This window comes from Anabas testudineus, chromosome 11 (assembly GCF_900324465.2).
Source record: "Anabas testudineus chromosome 11, fAnaTes1.2, whole genome shotgun sequence".
In the NCBI taxonomy this organism is placed as follows: domain Eukaryota; kingdom Metazoa; phylum Chordata; class Actinopteri; order Anabantiformes; family Anabantidae; genus Anabas; species Anabas testudineus.
The window spans coordinates 21,047,737-21,073,369 of NC_046620.1; the positions used below are offsets into that span (position 1 = coordinate 21,047,737).

Consider the following 25,633-nt stretch of genomic DNA (forward strand, 5'->3'; position numbering starts at 1 on the left):
AATCTCAATTATTCTCTTTCTCATTTGTTTTTGAATGTCTTTGGATCTCAGCATGATGTCCAGCTTTTGAGGATCTTTTGGTCTACTTCACTTTGTCAGGCAGGTCCTGTTTAAGTGATTTCTTGATTGCAAGCAGGTATGGCAGCAATCAGGCCTGGGTGCAGCTAGAGAAATTGAGCTCAGGTGTGATGAACCTGAGTTTTTTCACGTTTTCACTTTTTCACACAGGGCAATGTAGTTTTTGATTTATTTTTACCCTTAATAATAAAAACCTTCATTGTAAAACTGCATGATGTGTTTACTTTTGTTATCTTTGACTCATATTTAATATATTTAATATATTTAATACTTTCTCAATCAATCACAGAATCACAGAAAGCTGTCACTTTAACATATTGATGGAGCCAACAATGTTACATCTCAAAGCTCTGAAAAGGTTTGTCTTGGCTTCACCTATAACCAGACAATTGAAATTTGGGCCACAATACTAGCCAAATCGAATGTGGGACAAGCAAGCAACAATCATCACACCTGCATGTGGTAAGTAAAGACTTAATTGAATCAAAGAAACATGCCCCCTCTTTAGGCCTTAATTTTTAACTACATTAACACTGTCACTCAAAGAAGGGTAATGTCAGTCAGTTCACGACTTTGGTATATTTGATATGTCTATTAGACCATTTGGAATGAAACTATGCACAGGTTCAGTTGCCAGAGAAGCAACCCAAATAACAAAGAATGGTAGTAATGCTAATGCTAAAATTGTCAGTGTCATTTTTTTTTGGACTCTGCTCAGCTACTGACAGCTTGTTGGGAGCACAGGATATTTTCTGGTGGCCTGCGGATCATTTGCTCTTCCATGAACAGTCAAATTGACCAGCAATAACTTCACTCAGGAGGGACCTCTGATAAACCTGTGTCAAAAGCAATTCTCACTACAATGAGACTGCACCAACATTTTTAAGGCGAGGTGAGGTCACCAAGGTCGAGTTTGGCAGCTCATTCCACCATCGTGGGGTCACTGAGCTTAAAAAGTTTTCCTTTGGTGTCGACTGTGTGGTGCTGGTACCACCAGACGTCGTTCACTGGCCGAGCGCAGTGGACAGGAGGGGATGTAGACCTGAGTGATTGAACTGACATAAGATGGAGCTGTAGAGTCGACCACTCTGTAGGCAAGAGACAGAGCTATGAACTCGATCCTTGCAGCCACAGGAAGCCAATGCAAAGATCTGAAGAGCGGTGTGACATGAGACCTTTTTGGCTGATTGAGAATGAGGCGTGCTGCCGCATTTTAGATCATCTGGAGGGGTTTGGTCGTGGATGCCGGTAAACCCATCAGTAGTACATTGCAGTAGTCGAGACGAGATATGATCAATGTCTGTACAATGAGTTGGGTCGTGTACTCCGTCAGGTAGGGTCTGATCTTTCTGATGTTGTGGAGGGCATATCTACATGACCTAGAGACTGAGGCGATGTGATCCGTGAAGGTCAGCTGGTCATTAACAATGACCTCCAGTCTTCTGACCGTCTTAGCGGGGACGATCACTGCAGATCCAATGTTGATGCTCATGTTGTGTTGTGTCGAAGGTCTGGCAGGGAAGACTAGAACTTCAGTCTTGGAGATGTTAAGTTGAAGGTGTCTTTTTCTCATCCAGGCAGAGATGCGAGATGAGTGGAAAGGACAAGAAGAGCTGTGTGTCATCTGCATAGCAGTGATAGGAAAAACCATGTCAATGGATGCTAGAACCTAGAGAAGAAATATAGAAGGAAAAAAGAAGAGGACCGAGCCCTGCAGTACACTGGTGATTAGGTTATGAGAGTCAGAATCATGCACCTGCCAGGATGCCTTGAAGGTTCGTCCGGACAAGTATGACCAAAGCCAGGCTAGAGCTGATCCAGAGTCAGAGAGTGGAGTCATAAGGATCTGATGGTTCACAGTGTCAAAGACTGCAGATAGGTCTAATAGAATAATACAGAGGAGTTACCTGCAGCTTTTGCCACCCGTAGGGATTCCACAACAGTCAGAAGTGCTGTTTTTGCAGAGTGACCACTCCCCAGACTGACATCGAAGTGGTTGTTCCAGGAAAGAAAGTCAGAGAGTTGGTTGAAGGCTGCACTTTCCAGGGTCTCGGCCAGAAATGGAAGAAGGGAGACTGGTCTGTAGTTCTCCACAAGAGGGGGATTAAGGGAAGGCTTTTTCAGTGGACTAATCTGGGCCTGCTTGAACGAGGTGGGAAAGGTGCCTGTTGTCATAAAACGTGATCTGATCTTCATGTAAGTCAGGAGTATTACAAAATATGATGTGCCTAGATTTTAGACTTGACTCTGAATTGTTATTGGAGTCATGAATGCTACGGTAGTCTCTTCAATATAATAGATATATTCTACTAAATATATATTTAAGAATCTCTTAGGTTTGCTGATTGTTTCATATGTGTATAGATATAGTGCATAGATCATTACAGTGAATGGCAGAGAGAGCATGTGAGCTAGAGAAAGCTGAAAGAACAACTATTTATGTGCCAAGTGCCACCTGGTTCTCAGGTGAGAGGAACAAGAAGGTGTGAGATTGGTACAGGCAAAGCAGCGCAAAGCCAGTTGAAAGTATTGCTGCGCTACAGTCAGTTCAGAATTACAAATTCAAATAAACAACATAATGCTTAGCTTAAAATGCAGCTGGTTAGTGCAGTGGTAACATCACGGCCTCCCATGTGGGAGACTGGGTTTCAAATCCCAGCCGTGGTCTACCACCAGTAGGGGTCCTTAGGCAAGACCTCATCACGCTGCCCTGCCTACCATCGTAACTTGTAATGACTTGTAAGTTGCTTTGGATAAAAGCGTCTAAATGACTGAAATGTAAATGTAAAAAAAATAACAATGTGAATGACACAGGAGTCTGTAAAATTTAACTGCTCATGATAAATGAATATGAATGTGACAGATTCTGATCAGTTATTTTAGTGGAAGAATGAGCTAGAGAGAAGAGACGTGCCCCAGTTAGGCTTCATCATTTACTTAATGTACTAATTATTTACTACTAAAATTTCCTTCACATTTCTGTGTACTTTGGTTACAAGCACAGAACAAACAGTCCACAGGTAGAAGCCAGACAGGTGAAGTTTGTTCCAATAAAGCTGTATTTAAAAAGCAGTTTCCAGCTTTCTTAATGTCAGCAGTGCCTGATGATGATTTTTTTTTTTTTTTTTGATTGAATTTTATTTTTGCCTAGCACAATTACTGCTGTAGGCATTTGGCAATGTCATTCTACAACATTAGTTTAGGCTAGAGCAGAATTAAAATGACATAAAAGTAGTTTGAGTTACTGAGAAATAACAATGCACAGTTCCATGCAGTCTGGAATCTATGCAGCAAACAATAGAACACTTATCCCAACGATATGAGACTTGAGCTTGTTCACATTTCGTTTGCTTGAACAGGGTGGTCTAGGATGGATTCTTGGGCTGAATAATTGTTTCAGTTTGCACCTGACTCTCAGATGTGAGCATGGTCACAGTGGTCTAAGCCAAAAATAGTTTGTCTGACTGTCCAAAGCCCTGTTTTGCTAGAAAAGGATGAGGTTTATCTTTATCCTCAGCAAAAAAGAGGATGGAGTTTAGCCCACCTTCTATGAATAAATACAGGTTAAAAACCACATTATTACACACACACACACACACAGAAAACCCTATGCCTGCATCAGTGGGTAATGCTTTAATTCAAAGATCTTCCCACGATGCACATTACAAAGGGTTCATTAGGGAAGCATGTGTGCAGTTGTCACAGTCTTGCTAAATGAAAAGAGCCCTCTGGCGTGTTTGCAAGGTCTTCAAGAGTCTCCAGCAGCGAAACTGAAGGGTTTTTTCCTTCCTTTTTGCCTTAGTTGGAAATTCATGTGAAATCAATTGGCAGTTTGTGTTCAACAATAGAAGTGTGCTCATTAGTGGAGCACACACACTTTGGTCGTTTGTCTTCTATTCACTAGGTGGCCAGAGGGCCCTTTAAATTCTCATTGTTTCCAGGCAGATATGCATGCTCAGCTTATCCAGGAGTGTGTGTGTGTGTGTGTGTGTGTGTGTGTGTGTGTGTGTGTGTGTGTGTGTGTGTGTGTGTGTGTGTGAGCGCACGCGCACATGAATGAGAGAGACCCACCTGCCTCTGCATAATTGTGCTAATATGCAGCAGCTGTTAGCTTATGCCCCTACAACTCATAAGAGCTGTCTATGCCAATTAAACTTCTACTATGGTTTTAGTAAACCTACCATGCTTAATGTGTAAACACTACAGGTATATTATTATACCTATTTCACAGTTTTTAGTCTAGTGCCAGAGGACTGCATTTCATAAATTCATTTTATAAGTTTGTCTAGATACCAGGTTAATTGATTGAATCAAAATGTCTAGCTTGGCAAGACACGTGAACAGTCACGGGTAAAAAACAAGCTCAAGAAAGTGAAGTCACTTTGTAAAATGAGCACTTGTAGCATTTGTTCGAACATTCGTCACAGTCTGCATACTTAACCATAGTTGAGTGAAGGATTATTACCAACATTTTAGGTGTGAAGTGGTTTAAACTAGGGATAAACCAGAAGAGTAGTGAAATCTACTGGACTGGAACACTGAACAGATGAAACATGCACTATTGCAAAATGCTTCAACAAGTTGTTGACTCGTCCATGTTTATGGAGAAGGTGTTTTCAATCTGTCCTCTGGAACATCAGCTCAAGCTTATTTCAAATTTCGCTTCAGTCGAAATCTGAGAGACCATTCTGCAATTGATACTATCAAACTGTCTGAGCCAAAGTTGGCTTCACTGTTGAGGACTAGTAACTGGTACCCAAACACAGACTACCATAAATCATGCACAGGCAGCTTCTTGGACAGAGTGTATAATGTGATTTCATGATATTCATCGAGAAAACCACAGCATGAAAATCTGAATCAGTGTCAAGAAGCAGCAATTACCTTTAGAGTTCTCACTAAATCTTTTTCATTTTATTGACTCTGGAGAGGTAGGGGATCAACAGGTTCCCAAATGCTTCATGTAATGATAGTAGTGAATGTGTTAACAAGAAAACGCACGTTCCCTCTTAAAATCATTTCTTTTCTATTGGGATATCACATGTGACTGCCATTTTACAGTCCATCCAAACTCCACGCTATTTTAAACCTTAGATCCACATACTTACAGCAGGTAACCATAGCAACAACCTTAATGCTTCCCACGCCAGTTAAGTGTTACAGCTGAAACTAACTTAACCCTCAGTAAGTGTCCTCATTTTAACACTGTGGTTTTCTTTGCCTCCTTTTAGTTATGTCTGTATGTCAGGCAGCAGCACACAGCACAACCTGTCTATCACCAACAGAGTTAGTTCACCACAGTTCTTATGACTTTTATGATTCATGATTTGAATAGTATGAGAATTTACTTTAAATGCGTCAGTAAAAACCTATGCATGACTAAAACGTCTTCTTCAGAAATCATGCTATATTCTGTGGAATAATTTTTGGCTTTAGTACTCATGCTTGACTAAAACTGAGTTCTAACAGGATGTTTTATTACAAACCTGAGGCAATAGTAAAATCTAGGATCTAAGATCAAATTTATAAGAGCAACATTTGGATCAAAGCGATCTTCATTTCAGAGAGCAGAAGTGTATTTAAAGACAAATTGTCTGCTTTACTCAGTAGTCATTATCAAATTACAGTAAATGTGATTGCTATAAAGTTTAGTAGTCATGTAGGAATCATTTCTAATTAAAATATCATATAAGATATCTTGAAATACCCAACAACAGGAAGTGAATCTGCATTGACATAGTATATTATGTTCAAAGCATGAGTCCATGTAAAAAAGACTAACCTGTGACCTGTGTAGCAAACTTTCCTTTTAATCATTTATGAGGCTGGCTGCCCTTCAACAGTCTCCCTTTGCCTGGTAGACACGCACACACACACACGCACACACACACACACACACACAGCACAATTACAGCCAATTATATCCAAATCAATGGAGGAGATTCACATTCTTCAGTGAAAATCTGATAACACCAGTAACAGGCAGGGAGGTCAACCTGAACCCTCTCTATTCATCTCTATTACTGGGGAAAGTCACACAAGGGACCTGAAAACCAGGAGAAAACAGAGTGGATGTACAGGGTGCATGGTTTACCAGTTTCCATATTAAAAGGGAAAAAAATCATATTTTTAATTTGTCAGGTCAATGTATAATTAAGATTTTGGACTCCTTTATACAATTTATGCTTAAAATTAAAGCATGGAAAATAGAAAATTAGAACAGTAGTACTACTGTCCAAGCTTAGTGGGATTTGGAATGCATGAGCAAATCAATGACAGACACCTATCTGCAATGTTGTCATCCGTCATCTGTCATGAGCTGGAGTCATGACAGAACATGGTGGCTTTATTTTATATATTTACACTATGTGACACGTGACGTGGCCTTCTTGTCTGCGCTTCAGATGTGACGAGTGCCAGCTCTGCTATCACTTTGGATGTCTGGACCCCCCACTGAAGAAATCCCCTAAGCAGACGGGTTATGGCTGGATCTGCCAGGAGTGTGACACGTCCTCCTCCAAGGTGAGTGTGTCTGCAGTATGTGTGTGTATGACAGAGAAAACGAATTCATCGTGGGGCTTGGTCTGTTTTGCAGATTCTGCCAAGAAACGTACTGTATACCATTCTTTGTTTGTTATGGCTTGTGTGCTAAATCGAAAAAACAAAATCAGCACTGATCTGATTGTGTTTGATTGTGCTGCATTCAGGCAAACAGGCAAACCTGTTATATCAAGATGGGAGCGTTCATGCATTATTCCGAGGTGGCCATCCCCACTGCCAGCCATACACTAATCAGCCACAACATAAGAACCAGCTGGTAGTTTTAGTAAAAATGGAATGTTGGCCACGATTCAAGGTTTTCTATCAGATCTAGATAAAAACACCTGGAGTTAAAAGCTGAAATGTTTTATCTTATATTCATCTTCTCATAATTTTGAGGGGAAGTGTATGTGTTGTTTTGAAAGAACATACACACACACACACACACACAATACACAAGGCTGCACATGACACGCACACAACATATCAATCTGCCAGAAAAATGCATCTCTGCATTTTGTTACTGTAGAAAAATAAAACTCAACTGAATATTTATGTTTTTGGTGGAAATCACTGAAAAAACACTTTTATAGGTAGTTGTAAGAATACAAAGTTATTATTTCCTGTGAGGGCCAAAACTACCTATGCATATTCTGTTGCTGCAAGTGTAACATGAAACAGGAAACCTTTCCATCCTAAAAATAGCTTCTTAAAAACTACAAAAACTATTTTTAAAAAATCAACAAAATGTCCTGCCAGCAGAACTCGGTCATTTATTTGTGTTTTTGTTTACTTGTTTTTATTGAATTATATTGTAATAAGTGGTAACATTTGTGGGCCTCTCCGCCTAATAATAAATGTATACCCATTTCCATTTCTCTAATAACTACTAGTTTGTCCTGCTACTGTAGGCTCCATCTATGTGGAGAAAAAGGCTGATTGATGGCACAGAGGAAGTGAATTATAAAAGCCATGGTGGAACTGCTGAATCACAGGAACGAAATATTCATTATGAAGAAAGCCACAAGGTTAAACCTCTTTAATGTTAAGTGGCCCCAATATAAAATTGTAGAAGAATCAAATTCCTTTTCAAATGGACTTTGAGTGTACCTGTGTGTATTTGTCTTTGACATTCAGTTGATAAATTTACACTGACTTTAGCTAAGCTAATTGTCTGATCGGCAGTCTTTGGCTTAGTTGCCTTTTGGTTTTTATTGCACTAAAGAACACAAAAAGGAAAGCTGAATATTAGCAGTATTAGAGTCCACACTGCATGTTCTAGTTTCAGATGTGAATAGCTTTCTATCAGAGACAGTGTAGTCAGTTTCTGTAATTACAATTCTATTCTAATCTGGTAAACCTCACCACAGTTCCCTTGAGACAAAAAATAAATAAATAAAACAAACAAAAAAACCCCTTGATCGAATCGAATAGAATTTTTTAATACAATATCCAATTCAGGGTTCCAGGGGTCCAGGGTTCGTTCCTTGCAACAGTATTTTGTCCAATTATCTCATTCTTAACTACTAACTAATGCACCGTGACAATGCTCCTGGCACTGCATGTATGATCAGCATAAACAAAAATGAAGTTTCTGTGGTGGTCATTCAGGTGATTAAATAACGCTTTAATAAATAGAAATAAGAATAAAAAGCATTGCACTTCAACATTGTCAAACTCACAATGGGGGTTTTTGCAAAGTTAAAGAAAGTTTAGCAAAATTAAAAGAAACCAAGCTCTAGCACAGTGTCGGTTATTTATGAGCTCCCAGCAGACTACACAGGTCTGGTAATTGAAGTTGACACAAGAGGCCTTTTTGTACAGCTCTTTGGACGTATTCAGTAATATATACTACCCTCTGGAGTATCGCGTCTCTATGAAGTTGTTGCCCAACCTCCTCCCACTTGTTTTCATCAAAAGGGAGAAACTCCTGGTTTTGGCTTTCTCTGCCCCAGAGAAGCGTTTCACTGGTGACAACAGAATAGCTTTTGCAGTGTTGGCATGACAAATTAGTATGAATGATTTGTTTGTCAATTCCTTTAAAGCAAGATCACTTATATTCAGTAATTCTCAACTCTTTCAAAGCGTTGGTTATACCAATATGTTTATGTTCAGCTTTGGAACGTAGCCCAGATACATGTATTGGGTGAATGGTTTGTGGTTCTAAAGGATATTTATTATTCAATTTGTGTTCATCCGGCACGTTGAAGAGGCATGTTTAAGCAATAAATGGATGAAAGAAGTCAACACGTGTGCGCCATTTCTTAGTCTGCAGTGTCTACACTTTGAGAGGCTGTTAAGATTGTGACATTTTTGAGAAAGCATGATGTACACACCTTTTAAGCACAGGGTGCTCAGAGTGTCTCAGTAATAGCAAATGTGGGGAGATAATTGACTTCACTAAGGGCATGTAAAAGCACTCGGAGATGTGAGCTGTATTTAAAGAAAGTTTTATTATCTGCTTTTAAATGCCAAGTCATGCACCGTTTTTACCTGTGGGGGGAGTATGTTTCTTAAATGCCAACATTAAGTGCAGAATATTACCTGATGGTTGCAACTGAGATTCAGCTGCTGACAGAGATAGTGGGCGGTCAACCCTTCTGCCTGACAGTCTGCTACAAAGAATGAGTACAGGAAGTGATTTGGCAGAGTTCCCTGCAGCCACTGCTCTTATCTGAGAGGAAGATGTATGACATCTGAAGAGGCGGTGAGCAGGGAACAGTGCAGAATATCTTGCAATATGTGATGCTCACCACAGTTTTGGTTAAATCTCTTGTTTGAAAGCAGCCTTTTTTCTGTTATGCACTAAATATTGGAAGGGGTAGTTTAAACCAAGTATAAACACCATGAGTAAAACCTTTTTATTTGTTCTGTTAGTTTCAGACATTAAAGGCTCAGACATACAAAGTGTTGTTCATCCACGTCTGAAAGCAAGAGCAAGAGAGAGCAAACGTACAAATAGAGGACGGTTTACTACATGCTAACTTGCTCATTATGGTAATAATGAGCAATGCAGCAATGCTTTATGTGATGTATGTAATCATGTGATTTCTTGTTTGTGATCCACAGTTCATTTGTATTTTTCTTGCGTGACTACACCAAATGCAAATGAACAACAAAGCTAATGTTTTTACTATAGTTCCCACCAAGCACAACAAAGCCTAGGACACGTCTTTTTGTTACAGTGGTATTTCTCTTATTGTCTCTTGCTAAAGGTCACAGTAAATCGTATTCTGTCTGTGAGGTCCTGATTAATAACACAATATCTGTTTGATGACGGATTAGTCCGTCTGATTCGCTTGTATTGTTGAGGTGTTTGTAGAGCCGTAGAAATTACAGATGAGCTGCTGGTTGACAATGTTGCAGGAGAATGCAAGAGCTGAGCACTGGTACTGGTGCATGTTTCTGTTGTGCAAATGGGCAATAAAAGGCTTTATTAGACAGGCTTGAGTTCATTATAGATGCTGTGTTTCTCTCAGTCTGCTCAGCTTAGATAAACCTCACTCTGACCAGGGCCACGTCCCTCCCGCTGTCGCCCCCGGCCCTCACAGAATTGATTTTCGTAATAAAGTGACATTCCTGCTGTAATATATGGATGGCCTTTAATTCGAGTCTGTTACCGTGCCTGGGGGGACTTGTTTAAGGCTTTATTTACACCCTTGCAGCGCTGCCTGGCACGCTGGGCTTCACGGTGAATCAGACCAGAAGATTTGGATAAAAGGTTTAAAATGCCAAAAGCTCTTAAAGTTGCTCAGGCAGTGTTTAAAGTACTCAGCTGTGAACTTGTGTGGGATGCACTACTTTAACTGCACTCAGACTTGTTTTCATCAAAAGGATTGCAACTGTTGAAATTACAGTCTGTAAAAGTTTCATTTTCTTCACTTCCATAGGCTGTGGATCAAGCAGTTTGTATTTGAAAACTTTGTTAAGGCATTTGGTTCTGTTTAGTATATATGCCAGTTATATGTTTAAGGATAGAATTTCTCTTTTGACGCTGCAGAGCATTTTTCAGAGGAATTGTTTGTAATGTTTGTTTGTTTGTTTGTAGCACCTAATGTACTTTCTGGTGTCATTCCCAATTCAGAAAGATTGCCATTACAAGCTGTGCCATCAATCAGAAGCTTCATCGCTTGACCTGTGAAAGAATGTAATTAAGTTAGCCTAATTAAGTTAATGAAGTGTCACACTTGGCTGACTTTACTATATAGAGCAAATTGAATAAAAAATAGGCCCCATTACTCATCAGATGGTCTGGTATTTAGAATGAGGAACATAATGCATGTTTACTCCTCACCCAGCGGGGGTCTAGCTTTGTGGAAAAATCAAACCTTTCACCTGTTTTTATTTTCTCAATGAGGCATTTTCCACATTGTGGCATTTTAATCCGTATTATTTTTGCATTTAAGGAATGAAAATAAATCTGAATGTGTGATTTGAATGTGTTGCTCTTAACTTTGTCTTATCTGTATAGTATTTAAGTGTAATTTTATTGCAGTGAGGAGTGTGTGATCAATAAGCCCAACAGTCCAGGCTTTTGCTCAAGCGTATAACGTGCTTAAAGCATAATCAAGCCATCAATGATGGCTGTCTTTTAGACATGACCAAAGTTTAACTGCAGTTTAATGTGATTTAAAGGCAAGCAGAGGCAGCTAAACTAGCCTGCAGGGAGCACAGGACGTGGTCAAGGGTGGTCAGGCGGGACACCAAAGACGTAGGAAAAATCAATGGCTAGGAGTCACCTCAATCACTTTAACTAGGGCACTACAGACGCCTATGCCCCTCTCAGGGGCCAATTTGTGGAGTAAACAGAAATGCGTGATTGCTGTGGGGATTCCCAGTGGCCCATCACTGCATTTCTCTGGATCTTGCTCCATTCTAATAACCATCTTAGCAGAGTAGAGTGTACAATAAGCCAGTTTTTGAACCCCCTCAGTATTTTATGCCCTTAAACAGTTGTTTACACTGAGCAGCCACATTTCCAACATTTGATAAATAACATGCTCAAAGGTTCATAGCTCTTGCTGTGTCAGCAGAAAGTATGCTAACATAAAACATCCCCTTTCATAGATTTACATACTAAACTTCAGTTAAGCATGTGTTTTTTAATCCAATACAGTTGAGTATAGTGTAATTTTTTATTACTTACTATATTTATCCTCAACTTACGTTAAACAACCTCTGATATTCACATACAGTCTATTTGGCTTTATGCATGAACATTCTTGTATTCTTGTCAACATTATTTCTGTCCACTCCCTTGCTTCTCCAAACGAATATCACAGGGTTATAAGGAGTTGTGATTCATGAAATGTGATCATTACCAAATGAACACTCCTAAAATTGCCATATAAAGCTGCTTGACTATAGGAAAGTTTTCTTCATTGAATTAAATTCAAATCAATTTTATTTGTGTAGCGCCAATTCTTAACAGAAGTCCTCTCAAGGCACTTTACAGTGTAAGGTTTAAGACCTTAAGACCAGAGCAAGCACTAGGAGAAAAAAACTCACTTTAAAGGAAGAAACTTCCAGCAGAACCAGGCTCAGGGTGGGCGGCCATCTGCCTCGACCAGTTGGGGTGAGTGGAAAGAGGAGAGAGAAAAGAACAGCAGGCAATAAAAACAACAACAAGCAGCAAAAACATTAGGCAGGGTCAGATATACATATCCAGGGCCACGGATACCTGCAGAAAAATACAGAGAAGGAAACACAACTACAGAATAGAGAAAAGACAGTTTATGACATGCAATGGTAGCATTTGAATGGATATAGGAGAGAGGAGAGAGCTCAGTGTATCAGTTGATCTGGTTCCACAGGAGAGGAGCTTGATAGCTAAAGGCTCCGCCTCCCATTCTACATTTGGAAACCTGCAGTCTAATAACTATGAGGTCTTTAAGATATGAGATAAGAAATGTTAAGTTTCAAAATATTTTTATTTATATTCATATTTTAGACAAAGCTAGTTAGCCACCAGAGACAGGCTAAAGACCTGGAAGTTGCTGAGCCTGAAATGATTTCTTGCATTGCAATCAGATGTATTATCTGCTCATGCTTTTCACATGCCAAGAAAATGGATGTCATGTTTCACATATTTCACAAGTATGGAACAGCCCAGTGAAGTGAGTGAGCAGTGTAGAAACAGTACAGGGTTTTGCCTTATCACCTTATACGGTGATGGAAAGATCCCAGACATGCAAGGTCTTGTCATTTGTATTAGGGTGCTCGTATAGATTAAGTTCTGGGGGAGCCTGCATTAAATATTCTATGTACAACAAATATATCCATTTACATTTTGACCTTTTCCCTGATATGTTGTGTGTTCTCACACCTGCTTATGATTCTCTTTGTTCTAAATGCTTTAAATGGTTTGGAAAGAAAGAGGAAGAATATTCTATACTTGGAGGCACCTGTAGTTATCTGACAAGGTGATAAAAGAAAAACCTGCTTGTGCATTACACCTCTGATTAAATTAGGCGTCATCTGGTAAGTTCACCTCTGTATCAGTCATGCCTCACTAAAATGGAAAAAAATTGCACATCAAAGAATGCCCTTTGTAATAAATGAAATGGGAATTGCAAATATGTGCAGTCATGAAATTTAATTGTGCTCTCTGGCTACTGGTTTGTGGGTGCTGAGGAGCAGATATATAGAAGAAGCACCGAGGGCAGAGGTGGTTAAATGTAGCGAGTAACGCACTGCCTGAACAGGCTAATGAAGCCGCTGTTTATGACCCACTGCAATTGTGTCATCTCTTGAATGGCAACAAGATGTGCACAAATAGAGGCAGTGAAACACACACAGTCACACACACATGCACACGCACGCATCACAATGTGCTTCTATCTGCCAAATGTCTTGTCTTTTGCACATTTGATTAAAGTCCTAATTATTTTAGAGGAAAAATGTTTAAATTATTTTAATTGAATCTGTTCTGATGGGGCCACATGCGATTTAATTTGAATGATAGAATAGAAGATAGAAAATGTTTGCTCTACAGTCCCCATAGTGACACATAGTACAGGCTTTTATAGTAAATAAACTAGTTTGCAGACTTGTATATACACCAACAAATAAGAAAATGACTAAGTATAATGATTCTTTGTTAATAAGCATAATCTTTCGAGGAATTGACTGCTAATTCTTTTGAGGACTATATCGACTTGATAAAGAAAGACAATGCTTATTAATTAATTAACTTTGCAGTAGAATTTTTAGGTTTGAGTAAACAGAATGTGTAGCTGGCAGCCATTTTTCTGTGTGTGTGTGTGTGTGTGTGTGTGTGTGTGTGTGTGTGTGTGTGTGTGTGTGTGTGTGTGTGTGTGTGTGCGTGTGTGTGTGTGTGTGTGTGTGTGCGTGTGTGTGTGTGTGTGTGTGTGTGTGTGTGTGTGTGTGTGTGTGTGTGTGCCGTACGTATGTGATCACATTCAGAGGTAACTATTACTGGTGTAAGCAGCAGGGATGAGAGGCTGAGGCAGCTTTAAAGCTGGATTGGTCTTTGTTGCCACCTAGGGCTCAGCCTACGCTCTCCTCTTTCTCTACATCACATGGCAGACAAGACGCTCTGCTCCTGCCCTTTAAAATGCAGACCTCCACTCGAATGAAAAATGTGGCATTTCATTATCATATATGTATATGTTAGTGCCAGAGGGCCTGCCAGCCATTGAAAAGTAAGTGGGGGAAACAAACCCACTCTCCTCCTCTCTCCTCTCCCTTGTCTCCCCAGAGGGAATTGATGGAGATATCCCACAATGCCAGAGCCCATCAGCTCCTGCTGGTCAGTCAGAGGGGGAGCGTCTGCCTTTCCGCTTTCCACAAAGCAAATGTCTCTTGCGGGGGCCACTGATGCAAAACACAGCATACCTCAGCCTCTGTAGTCCACAGTAAGAGAACAGAAGAATACTACCCCCCCCCCCCCCCAAACGGCCACAACACACACACACACACACACACACACACACACACAGCCTTACGTCTTTCTCTGGATCAGAGGCTTTAGCTGCACTTCAAACATCTTACAAATTGTACAACTAGAATACAAATCATTTACTTAAATGGGATTGTTGGATTTTCTGTATCATTTTTTATACAATTATACTTTAAACCATAAACACTGTAAAGTGCCTTAAGATGACTACTGTTGTTATTTGGCACTATACAAATAACATTGAACTGAATTGAATTGAATTGAATTAAATTTATCTACTGGGCATCTAAATAGGTGATTGCTTGCAAACACATTTGCCATATTAACTCTCTAATGCCTTAATTTGTAGCAATGTGATGCATTTAAATGCCGTTTTGATGTCCCCAAGTAGCCAAGAAGCCAGTGGATCAGTGTTAATTTCTTTGTCAAAAGCACAATGAATAATATATATAATATATGAATATTCTGTCATAATAAAGACCATATGTATGGAGTATATTTAAAGGACCACTATGTAACATATGTATTTACTATACTAAATAGTAAATAGTTGTACTAATTATACTATAATATATATATATATATATACCCAACAATCCCATTTAAGTAAATTGTTTGTTTTCTAGTTTTAAAATTTGTAAGATGTTTGAAGTGCAGCTATAAAGCCTCTGATCCAGAGAAAGACGTAAGGCTGTGTGTGTGTGTGTGTGTGTGTGTGTGTGTGTGTGTTGTGACGGTTTGGGGGGGGTATTCTTCTGTTCTCTTCTCATCACACAGCTGATAACTAGTGCTAGTTAGCAGTGCAATGTTAAATGCTATCGGTTACATAGGCTTAGCTTTAGCTGTGGCTCTTACAGACAGCCATGCCTTAAGATAACACTGACAGGTAATAAAAGATCCACAAACAACAAACACTGCAAATGTCTAAATTACAGTGGCAAGAAAAAGTATGTGCACCCATTGGGATTACGTGGAGTTTTGAATGAATTTGTCAAAAAATGTTCTCCGATCTCCATCTAAGTCACAACAATACAAAAACTGTTGCAGCACTGTTGCTAGTCTCCCTAGGTGTGGTTGTCCTGTAAAGATGACTGTAAGAGCACAGTGCAGAATGATGACTGAGGTAAAGAAGAATCCTAGAGTGTCAGCTAAAGACTTACAGAAATCTCTGGCACACGTTAACATTTTTGTTGACACGTCTACAATAAGGAAAACATCAAACAAGAATGGAGTACATGGGAGGACACCACGGAGGAAGCCATTGCTGTCCAAAAAAAAAATATTGCAGCATGTTTGAAGTTTCAAAAGAGCACCTGGATGTTCCACAGCACTACTGGCAAAATATTCTGTGGACAGATGAAACCAAAATTGAGTTGTTTGGAAAAAACACACAACACTATGTGTGGAGAAAAAAAGGCACAGCACACCAACATCAAAACCTCATCCCCACTGTAAAACATGGTGGAGGGAGCATCATGGTTTGGGGCTGCTTTGCTGCCTCAGGGCCTGGACGGATTGTTGTCATTGATGGAAAAGTTAATTCCAGAGTTTATCAAGACATTTTGCAGGAAAGCGTAAGACCATCTGTCACCAACTGAAGCTCCACAGAGGATGGTTGATGCAACAGGACAATGATCCAAAGCATACAAGTAATTCAACAAAAGAATAGCTTCAACAGAACAAAATACACCTTCTGGAGTGGCCCAGTCACAGTCCTGACCTCAACCTGATTGAAATGCTGTGACATGACCTTAGGAGAGTCATTCACACCAGACATCCCAAGAATATTGCTACACTGAAACAGTTTTGTGAAGAGGAGTGGTCCAAAATGACTCCAGATCATTGTGCAGGTCTGATCTGCAACTACAGGAAACGTTTGGTTGAGGTTATTGCTGCCAAAGAAGGGTTTGGACCAGTTATTAAGTCCAAAGGTTCACATACTTTTTTTACTATTTTTACATGTTACGTTCAATAAAAACATGAAAACATATAATGTTTGTGTACTATTATTTTCAGCAGACTGTGTTTTTCTATTGTTGTGAGTTAGATGAAGATCGGAGCATATTTTATGACCAATTCATGCAAAACTCCGCGTAACCTCAAAGGGTTCACATACTTTTTCTTGCCACTGTAGCTCAGCGAGTTAACATACTGTGTTCAACTAGTCATTCATACGTATAACCAGCCATGCATCAATGAACAGAATAACAGAATAATATAACAAAGACATGAGGTGGTTCATAACTGTGACACAACAAAAACTTTTTAGCAGCAACTCTGTGCACGTGCAGCGTTCTCTACCTGGTAACTTGCATAAACGTCTGTCTTTGGAGGAGGGGTGTGGGGAAACAACACTCTCCAGTACTTGGACTTGTAATTTGGACTGTAGTACCACTTTCAAATACTTGTCTTCCTGTTTCGCTTTAAGGGGATGAGAATTAACTATCACTAACAATAACTAGACTAAATATAATTTGTTTTTGTGGTAAAGCTAATAAAAATCTAATTGCTAAAACATGACTTAAGATAATTAATCATTATCATTAATAATTTTTGTCAAAATTAATTCAATTCATTTGGACAGGCCTGAAGACCAAGACAACCTCAACAAGACCCTTTACTGGATGTAGTCTTAGTGAAATGCTAAATTAACAGACTGAATGGAATGTATTTTGTTAGTTAGTTTGTTTTTTGAGAATGTGATCCAGCTTTTAAAAGCCAACTGTGCAGTTATTGAGTGTTGCACATCAATTTCTCACACACAGTAATATCCCCCAGCACATAACAGGATATTCTTCCTGTGTTTACGTTCATATTCTTGTCCTAGATCCATTCACCCAATACGTACAAAAACTATTCTTGTGTAAAAGGAAACGGGGGAAATGGGGGAACAGGTGCTCCACTGATTTGGATCAGTTTAAATGAACTAAACATTTGAAGCTTTAAAGTTAATTTTGCTTTTGTGTTGGTCTGTGAGTGTTGTTTTCTGAGCAGCCCAGATAAACTTACTGCACTAAGGTGGAAAAAACAGAGTTGTACTCAGCCAGACCAAACAAGCTTTTTGACAAACAAGTTAACCACTTCACTTCACTTAAATCTTGTCTTGTACCTTTGGATATCCAGTGTTTACACAGAATAACAACAGCAAAATGTATGGCTTGCTGTTATTTGGTGTAAACTGCTTTACTTCCTAGGATTGCCCCTAGGGGACAACTAACAATGACTAACGATTTTGAACTGTATTAAATTAAATTGAGTGAATAACCTAAAACTATAACTAAATTCATGTTTCAAAATTAACCCAGTACTGAATGGACTGGATACATAAATATTGCAGCTATTCTCTAAAAGGTTGAGATCATCTATCAATTGCAGTGTAGAATGTTTCAGTACAGCTCAATAATGCTATAACACATGAAGGAGGTAGTTTAAAGAATGACTATGTGACAGTATGACGTGCTCTCCAGCAAATACACCCCTGACTAAAAACTCACTATAAGCTCCCTAGGTGATATGTGCATTTCAGATATGATTAACAGTACATCTCCTCTATCTTTCAGACAGAAATTGCACGCTTCACAGGTAATTTATGTAATTTAAGTGTAAGAGCAGATAAATGAGCGGTGAGCTTAAGGAAAGTCATTCTTCAGATGTAGTATCACTTTGAGCAAGGCATTTTACTGATATTCTAAGAAACGCAAAAACAGATGGGGACTGGGCTGTGTCTTTCTCTGCTGCTGCCCTTCTACACAGGCTGGAGAAGAAGCTCTGCAGGCACACAGACAGCAGGATAATACCAGGAATGGGGAAGCTGTGGAGCGCTCAAATCTTTACCTCAGGCATTGACAGGACAGGGAGAATAAAATGAGAAGTCCTGTGAAGGCCCTGAGAGGCTAGGAGGACTGATGTCACCCCTCTTCCCAGGGACACATGCTGAATTGTGGCAGAAGGAGGCACATGTCTGGCTTTACGAGATAGTTAGCATGGGATGGTCCCTCCTCCCTTCTTGTTTCCCATTTAAGAGCTGACTGGTCTGCCAGTAACTGATAGCCTCACAGGTAATTGGAAAATTGGCAGGCTTGTCAGGGAGATTTGGTGGATGGCAAGTGAGTATATGGTGGCGGAGTTCATGAGATGTCACCCCGCAGCCAGATTTATATCAGTTCTATGGACCAGCACTAGAACAAATCCAGAGTTCAGGAAAAAGTAGCTCATATTTCTTCAGGAGAGACAGCATATGGAGACTGCTCTAGAAGCTCTGACAAGGTTTCTATGAGCAAACAGATGATGTATGAGCTGTTCCTCACATTAACCCTAACCTTAATGCACTGTTTCTACTCATGCCTTAACAACTGCTGCAAATACTGTAGCTCTACACACTCTCCACTCTCATTTATTTGCACTGGAATGTGGAAAATACAACAGTTCATCTTCATCCTGGCCCATCTGGCACTTGCATTATCAAATGGTGGTTTACAATATAGATTATATTTCAAGTGAAAATGTATGTACGTTAGGTCCGTAACACCCGCTACTAAGCTCAGTGTATCTGTCTTTACCTTCACGATGTATCATAAAATATATGTAATGCATCAGAAAAGAGTGCTGTGTTGCAGATGTCATGGCGCTTCATTAAGAATTTAGTTATGACTTGTCATGATGAAAACCAATGTACTGTAACTTGAGAAGTCATTTGACTAAAATGTGTCTGTCTGTCATCATAACATCACTTAACATTAAGAATCACTAATAGGAATGGGCAACTTTTATTTGTTTTTTATAAAATACATTAAAAGTTTAATGGGCATATAAATAAATAAGAGCAAGACCCTTTTAGTTTATCCAAAACCATGTTTATTAGGTTTCACCTGCTAACCTAATAAATCCAACTCCAGATGTACTTTGTTAGTTGCTTTGTTACTACTTGTTCAGTTTTAGCTTGTTAGCAGTGAAACAAGCTAAAACTAAGACAACAGGGGATGGTAGGCGTAATACTTACGAACAACCAGGACAAAACTAAAGATGCAATGTGTTGTGCTGCCTAAGAGTGTTAAATTAGTAAGATGTCTTCTAAGCCTGTGTTAGCACCATCTAATTCTTCTATTTAGTCAGCACACAGCAAGTGTAAAAGTGTGTGTGTGTGTGTGTGTGTGTGTGTGTGTGTGTGGCTGATTGACCATTAAGGTTGAAAAACATTTCTTTTTACTATATTAATATTTGTAAGTTGTTTTCAGTCTTTTGAAGTCCTAACTTTTCCTACAAGAGATTGTGCTAAGCTCAGGAAGTGTTTACACTATTTAAGAAATACCATCTGTTTATTTCACTGAATAAACAAAGACTACAGATGAAGCCTGTCTTCACTAATTACCCTCAGCCAGCTGCAGGAATGTGGACTGAGGAGATGTTCCAAGCACCAGGTTGAGGTGTAGATCCTAACCTGGTAATCACACATCCTGGTGTGAAGACTTATTTATTAACCTCTGCGGGGATGATGATTGTATCTGTCACAGATGTTTAATCACCACTGTCACTTTCACTTTGTCTGTTTTACTAATCTTGTCCCTTGTGATTTTGCTGTGATACATTTTACTGTAGTAGAATATGTATATGTTGTTTTTTAAAACCAACACATTTAGAAGTGAGTTTATTCCTTATAACGTCAATGCAAAGTTGTTTTTCCATGAAAAAAGGCCCAGTTTGATGTAGACATTTAGCATGACCCATGATCATCAGCCTGACTGTAATGAAACACAATGTGAAGTGGTCTCTTTTTAAAGTAATGAAATCTACAGGCATACAGATGTATACTAAAGTGTTTTTATTAAATTGCTGTATCATATTTAACCTCTAAGTTCATAGTGTTTCCCCATGTGCAGAAAGTCAGTCTTACTGTTTATGGCACCACTCGTGAACTTCGTTCGTACTTTAGAGAGTACGAATGAGAAATTTCGAGGTACAAGAAAACTGGAAATTAGTTGAGAACAAAATGGCACATGATTAATACAACTACCAAACGTGACTTAGTGGAGACAAGCCATGAATTCTACTAAGTCGCTGTTCATTGGTGATGCCAACTGATGCATCATTAGTAAGTGAGAGCCGTGTGTTTCAGACTGCTTTGTGTGATAAAAGACAGTGTGACGTGTTCTGTGTTTGCAGGAGGAAGAGGAGGAGCAGCAGGAGGAGCAGCAGGAGGAAGATAATAATGTTAAGGAGGAAACAGCAGAGCAGGAGATCCCCAACTGAACCTGTCTGAGGACATAAGCACTACTGCTCTCTTCAGCACATGTAACTTTCTACTAGCCTCCCAAAGTTTGTAGGCCGCCAGCAGATAGCTTCCATTCTAGTTTAGCCACTAGATGTCTTTTAGAAAACACAATTTAAATGATACCTTTAGATCCAAGGGTAGACTTTGTACTTTTTATGGACAGGGCTTGACAGACTGACAGATTTCAGACATCTTCATGACACCGAACATTAACTATCCACAGTGCTTCTTTGACAGTAGAGCTATGTGTCTGACTGTTAGCTCCCAGCCATCTGATGTATTAATGACACTTTCCATGTAATCTATTTTTATGGTGATCAGCAGACAGTGTGTACACACAGAGTATTCTCAGTGTCCTGTTTACAAGACAAAGCTAGCAGAGTGGGCCTGAGCTTTTCTCCATGAGCCACAGTGAGCCACACGCTCACACCACTCTGACAGCAGCAACAATGTGCTCTCCCCTCCTTTTATTGCATTTCACTTTTATATTTTCTGCAAATCTTCTTACTTCTCCCATATTAAATATCTACTTATTTTCTCATTTACCTGTTTACACTTATGTAAAGTATTGAGTTTTGTTTTGATGTTCAGGAAAATTAATCTCTGATTTTCAGCTTATATAAGTGCTACATACCAATATATTTTGTCTTTGGATTTATAATAAAATCTTCCACGTTTAGGAAATGTGTCTTTTCTGAAATTGCATGTACACACTTTGTAAAGTAGAATTTGTTTTGGGCTCTTTTTTCAGTTTCTCAGCCAGATGGAAACTTGACCTGTTGTATTCAGTGGTGCAGACTGGGTCTTTAAGCTCAGTGGGAATCATCACTCACTTGTTTAGCAACGGATAATTAATTGAAGCCATAGAGAAGTAACTGAAGTCTTCACAGTCTAACTAGCTAAAAATGAACTCCTACATGTACTACATTCTAAATAATTCACTCAAAATAACATTTGAGTACATTTTTAATAAGGTAATTTAAAGTTGATTTGATGGTTAGATTCATTTTCTTTGAAACGTTTATTGTAGCCGTTATGGTTGTGTAATGTCAAAGAGACATTTATGTCAACCCATACCCATAATTGTCTTACTAAACCTAACCAAGTCGTCTGTAACTAAGTTACATTTTATGCAGCTTTCTGCTTCTACTGTGCAACATTTCAGAGGGAAATGTTTAACTTTTTCCTCCATAATTAATCCATAATAATACACGGTAATTAGTCATTATATATCTATCTATCAAATGTTAATAATGTAAATCTCAGTCAGTCAGTTTGCTGTTGGTCTTGTGTGTCAAAGCTCAAAGAGCAAAACTCTTTGCTGTTTGCCTCTTTGAGTTATACTACTGATGTACATTGGTGGTTGCTTGGTATTAAATATTAAATTTACACTGGTTTGACCATCTCTTAAAAAGGAAATATATTCTGGGTAAATGCTTTTGGCTCATCAATCACTGGCTTCCTGCCACTCCTGTGCCCTAGCTAATCATGTACCTTCTGAAATAAGTTAGCAACTACCAGGAAATTTCAATTCACAGTGTAACAGTAGTCAAAAGGTTCTTAAGGATTATGAACTTCTTATGAACGGAATAGTATAGTACTACAGTTGACAGGCATCTCAAGATGTCTACATAGAGTATCAAAAACAGGTCATAGCCTGCAAAGGAAGACTATTCAAAACAGTGATCTGGAGTGACTACTGGATATGGTGTCATGAAATTACTCAGGCTCCCAGGCTGAAGGGTTTCCCTCTTAATTCTGAAAATTAAACACTTCCAGCCTTCTATTCACATAGACTGCACATTACTGTACAGATCCATGCTGAGCAGAGCGGCAGAAATATGTGTGTTTGCAGGAGGTTTTGGGATATCTTTACACCCCCTTGCACTGTCCTCCCCTCCAGTGTGTTTCTCAGAACTTCATATTCCATCAGCAGTCAGACCTGGGACGTCAACGCTTTTGCATTCTGACATTAAGGCATCGAGGGGTGTAATTCCAATTTGTTTCAAAGGAACTATTAATTTGCCCATTTCGAGGCCAGGCAGGAGGGAAGCCCTGTTAGACTGCTGAACCGTGAAAGACATTATGTGGAGGCCTCAGATTTTGGTGAACAGACATGTAGAATTGATGATGGGGGGCACTGGTGCCTGCAGACGTTTGAGCCGGGCTCCCCGCGGTCGAGCTCCCAGCATGCCATCTGAGAGCGATGTCATTAGGCGTATGATAACAGCGATGGGCACATTAATGATAGAGTGGCCCGCTCTGCCACCCAGTGCCCCGCCAATCTTCCATTTACACTCGCAGCATACTAAACAGCTCCTGATGATGAGAATAATACGTGGGAGCAGTGCTTAACAACCAGCTCTCACAGCAACAAAGGAAACGCTTGTGTTGTCATGTCTTCACATCTGTGTTATATACTCATGATCACAGAACACACATAGTCCATGTTGCTGATGCTGCAACTGTACTGCAGACACATCTGGCTCTAACAGTCACAACTGTTTCAGTCACTTTCTGTGTCTATGTTGCAAATTCCCATCTAGTATTAGCTGTAAGACTTTAATACACATTCAATTGTGATTTAGTATCTATCTGAAACCTTTTAATTCCTTTTCATGTCTCATCTCTGTTGTGCAGTATTAGTATCCTTTTTGCACACACTGTTACATCAGTAACTCTGTCACAACAGGATCTCCACTGGACTAATGGTAGTCATATGATCCATACAATTTATATGGTTTGTTAAGACACATCAGTGTCATTTAATTTCTATTAGTAGAGAGAAATCTTTTACTTGCCTCTGTGCATAGTAAAACGTTTGACAATCACCATTGTTAATCATATACAGTGTTTCTGGCTGCTGTGTACTAATCTAAAGTTCAATTTCAGTTTGTATTTTTGTTTTTTGATTTTTGTCTAAAACAATTTTGGAATAGCAATTTAAAATATTACAGTACTGTTTTCCCTAGTACCTGTAATGCCTTTAGGGTAAAAAAAAATAATATTTTGATGAAATAATTCATAAGTGATAAATAAATAAGAGTAAGTCTGTGACATAGGCAGTTAAAAAAGTATTGGTTCTAAAAAATAGTCAGAGTGAGAGTTCTGTACTTCAAGTGATCATAGGGAAGATAGTTAGTTGCAGAGTGAGCACACTTCCATGTCCATTCTTTGACATATTTTCTCCGTCGGTAAAGTAGGCTAGTTTTCACTGTGAAAAGAAAGGAACATAGTTCATGTATATGCTGAATGTGCCCTTTATGTTTGTGCCTTGGGAAATATTTGTCCTTGTGGGTATGAACATGTTTGTGGGCATTAGAAGACGTGATAAAATACTGTGTGCATGTTATCGAGATTAGCTTTATTCAAGACAAGGTATTGAGCTTAACACACGAAATGTGTAATGTTATTTGTGTTTTGTTAATTTAGTTTTTTCCTGTTTCTTTCAGTTACAAAAAAGAAAAGGAAAATGTAACATAAATGTAGAGATGATACGAATGAGATAAGGAACTCCAGCAAAGACAAGAAAAGCCAGTCTTGTATGGAGCCTTCTATTATTTGTTAGCTGGCTGTCTAGCTACACATAGTACATTTGTTGTGAGGACAGCACAGTACCTGTGGTTGGGAATGCATAGAGTGCCTATAAAATGTATGAGTCACCAATGTAACATTCACCTTGTTGTCTGTAAACCATTTCTGTGTAGCTTTCTCTGTTTGCTTCGGGTCATTGTCTTGCTGGAAAACAAATCTTCTGCCAAGCTGTAGATGTCTTGCAGACTGAATAAGATTGTCCTCCAGGATTTTCCTATATTTTGCCTCATTCATCTAACCCTCTACATTAACAAGCCTTCCAGGGCCGGCTGCCAAGAAGCATCCCCACAGGATGATGCTTCCACCACCGTGTTTCATAGTGGGGATGGTGTGTCTGTGGTGATATGCAGTGTTTGGTTTGCGCCAAACATAGCGTCTTGTCTGATGGACAAAAAGCACCATTTTGGTCTCATCAGACCAAAGAATCCTCTTCCACTGGAACATGGAGTCTTTCACATGCCTATTGGTGAACTCAAATTGTGATTTAACATGAGTTATAATTCCAGACAAAAGTGTCTTGATACTGCAATGACTTAAGACACATTCACTTCACTGTGATCCCCATTTCACTAATTATTTGACTAATAGCACCAAATATCTGGACCTCTGTTGGATTAGGTAATTCATTCATTCATAAAGGCGGTGAATATTAATGCAAACATTTCATCTTACATATTTTGTAATTTGTAGAAACCTGTTTTCGCTTTGACATTAATGAGGTATTTTTCTGAAAATCAGTCACCAACTTATATTGACCATGACTTTCTTATAGGAACTGTATAAAACATGTTGCCATAATTGCCAAATTTCAACCAAAATTGACCTAGGGTCTTAAAATAGCCTCTGCTTCTATTCTCCTTATTGTAGAGTGGTCTTTCATTTGTCTATCGAGTTATTCAAGACCAAAGTATTTTAATTATTTGACATTTACGCCTTGTCCAGGAAAACTTCAATTTGTGGTGAAGAATCAGAGGAACCGTGAGTCAACCCACTTACTGTGGGGTTTGTAGACAACTGCCCTACCAACTAAGACACAGTTGCACCATAGGTAGCAGACAGTACATGGGGTCTTGCCTAACCCCTTGATATGTGGTTAGGCTTAGAAGGAGCTGAACCACTGAACTTGAGGTTTGTAGATGATTGCTCTACCAACTGATCAGCTGCTGCCCATCACAATTCTCTGACTTCAGATCCTCTAACTCAAGAGTAGCTAACCCTGGTCCACAAGGGCA

General features: G+C 39.2%; 1 protein-coding gene across 2 annotated transcripts in view; it reads left to right on the top strand.

The window, feature by feature from the left end:
- The window catches only part of phf14 (PHD finger protein 14), an 87,871-nt gene extending 66,396 nt beyond the window's left edge, over window positions 1-21,475 (top strand). For both annotated transcript variants that reach the window (XM_026347517.1, XM_026347518.1), the window contains exons 17-18: window positions 6,483-6,600; window positions 20,699-21,475. In XM_026347517.1, coding sequence (XP_026203302.1) covers window positions 6,483-6,600; window positions 20,699-20,785 — 205 coding nt within the window. In that variant the 3' untranslated portion in view covers window positions 20,786-21,475. The remainder of the gene's footprint in view (window positions 1-6,482; window positions 6,601-20,698) is intronic.
- Window positions 21,476-25,633: the final 4,158 nt, after the last annotated feature.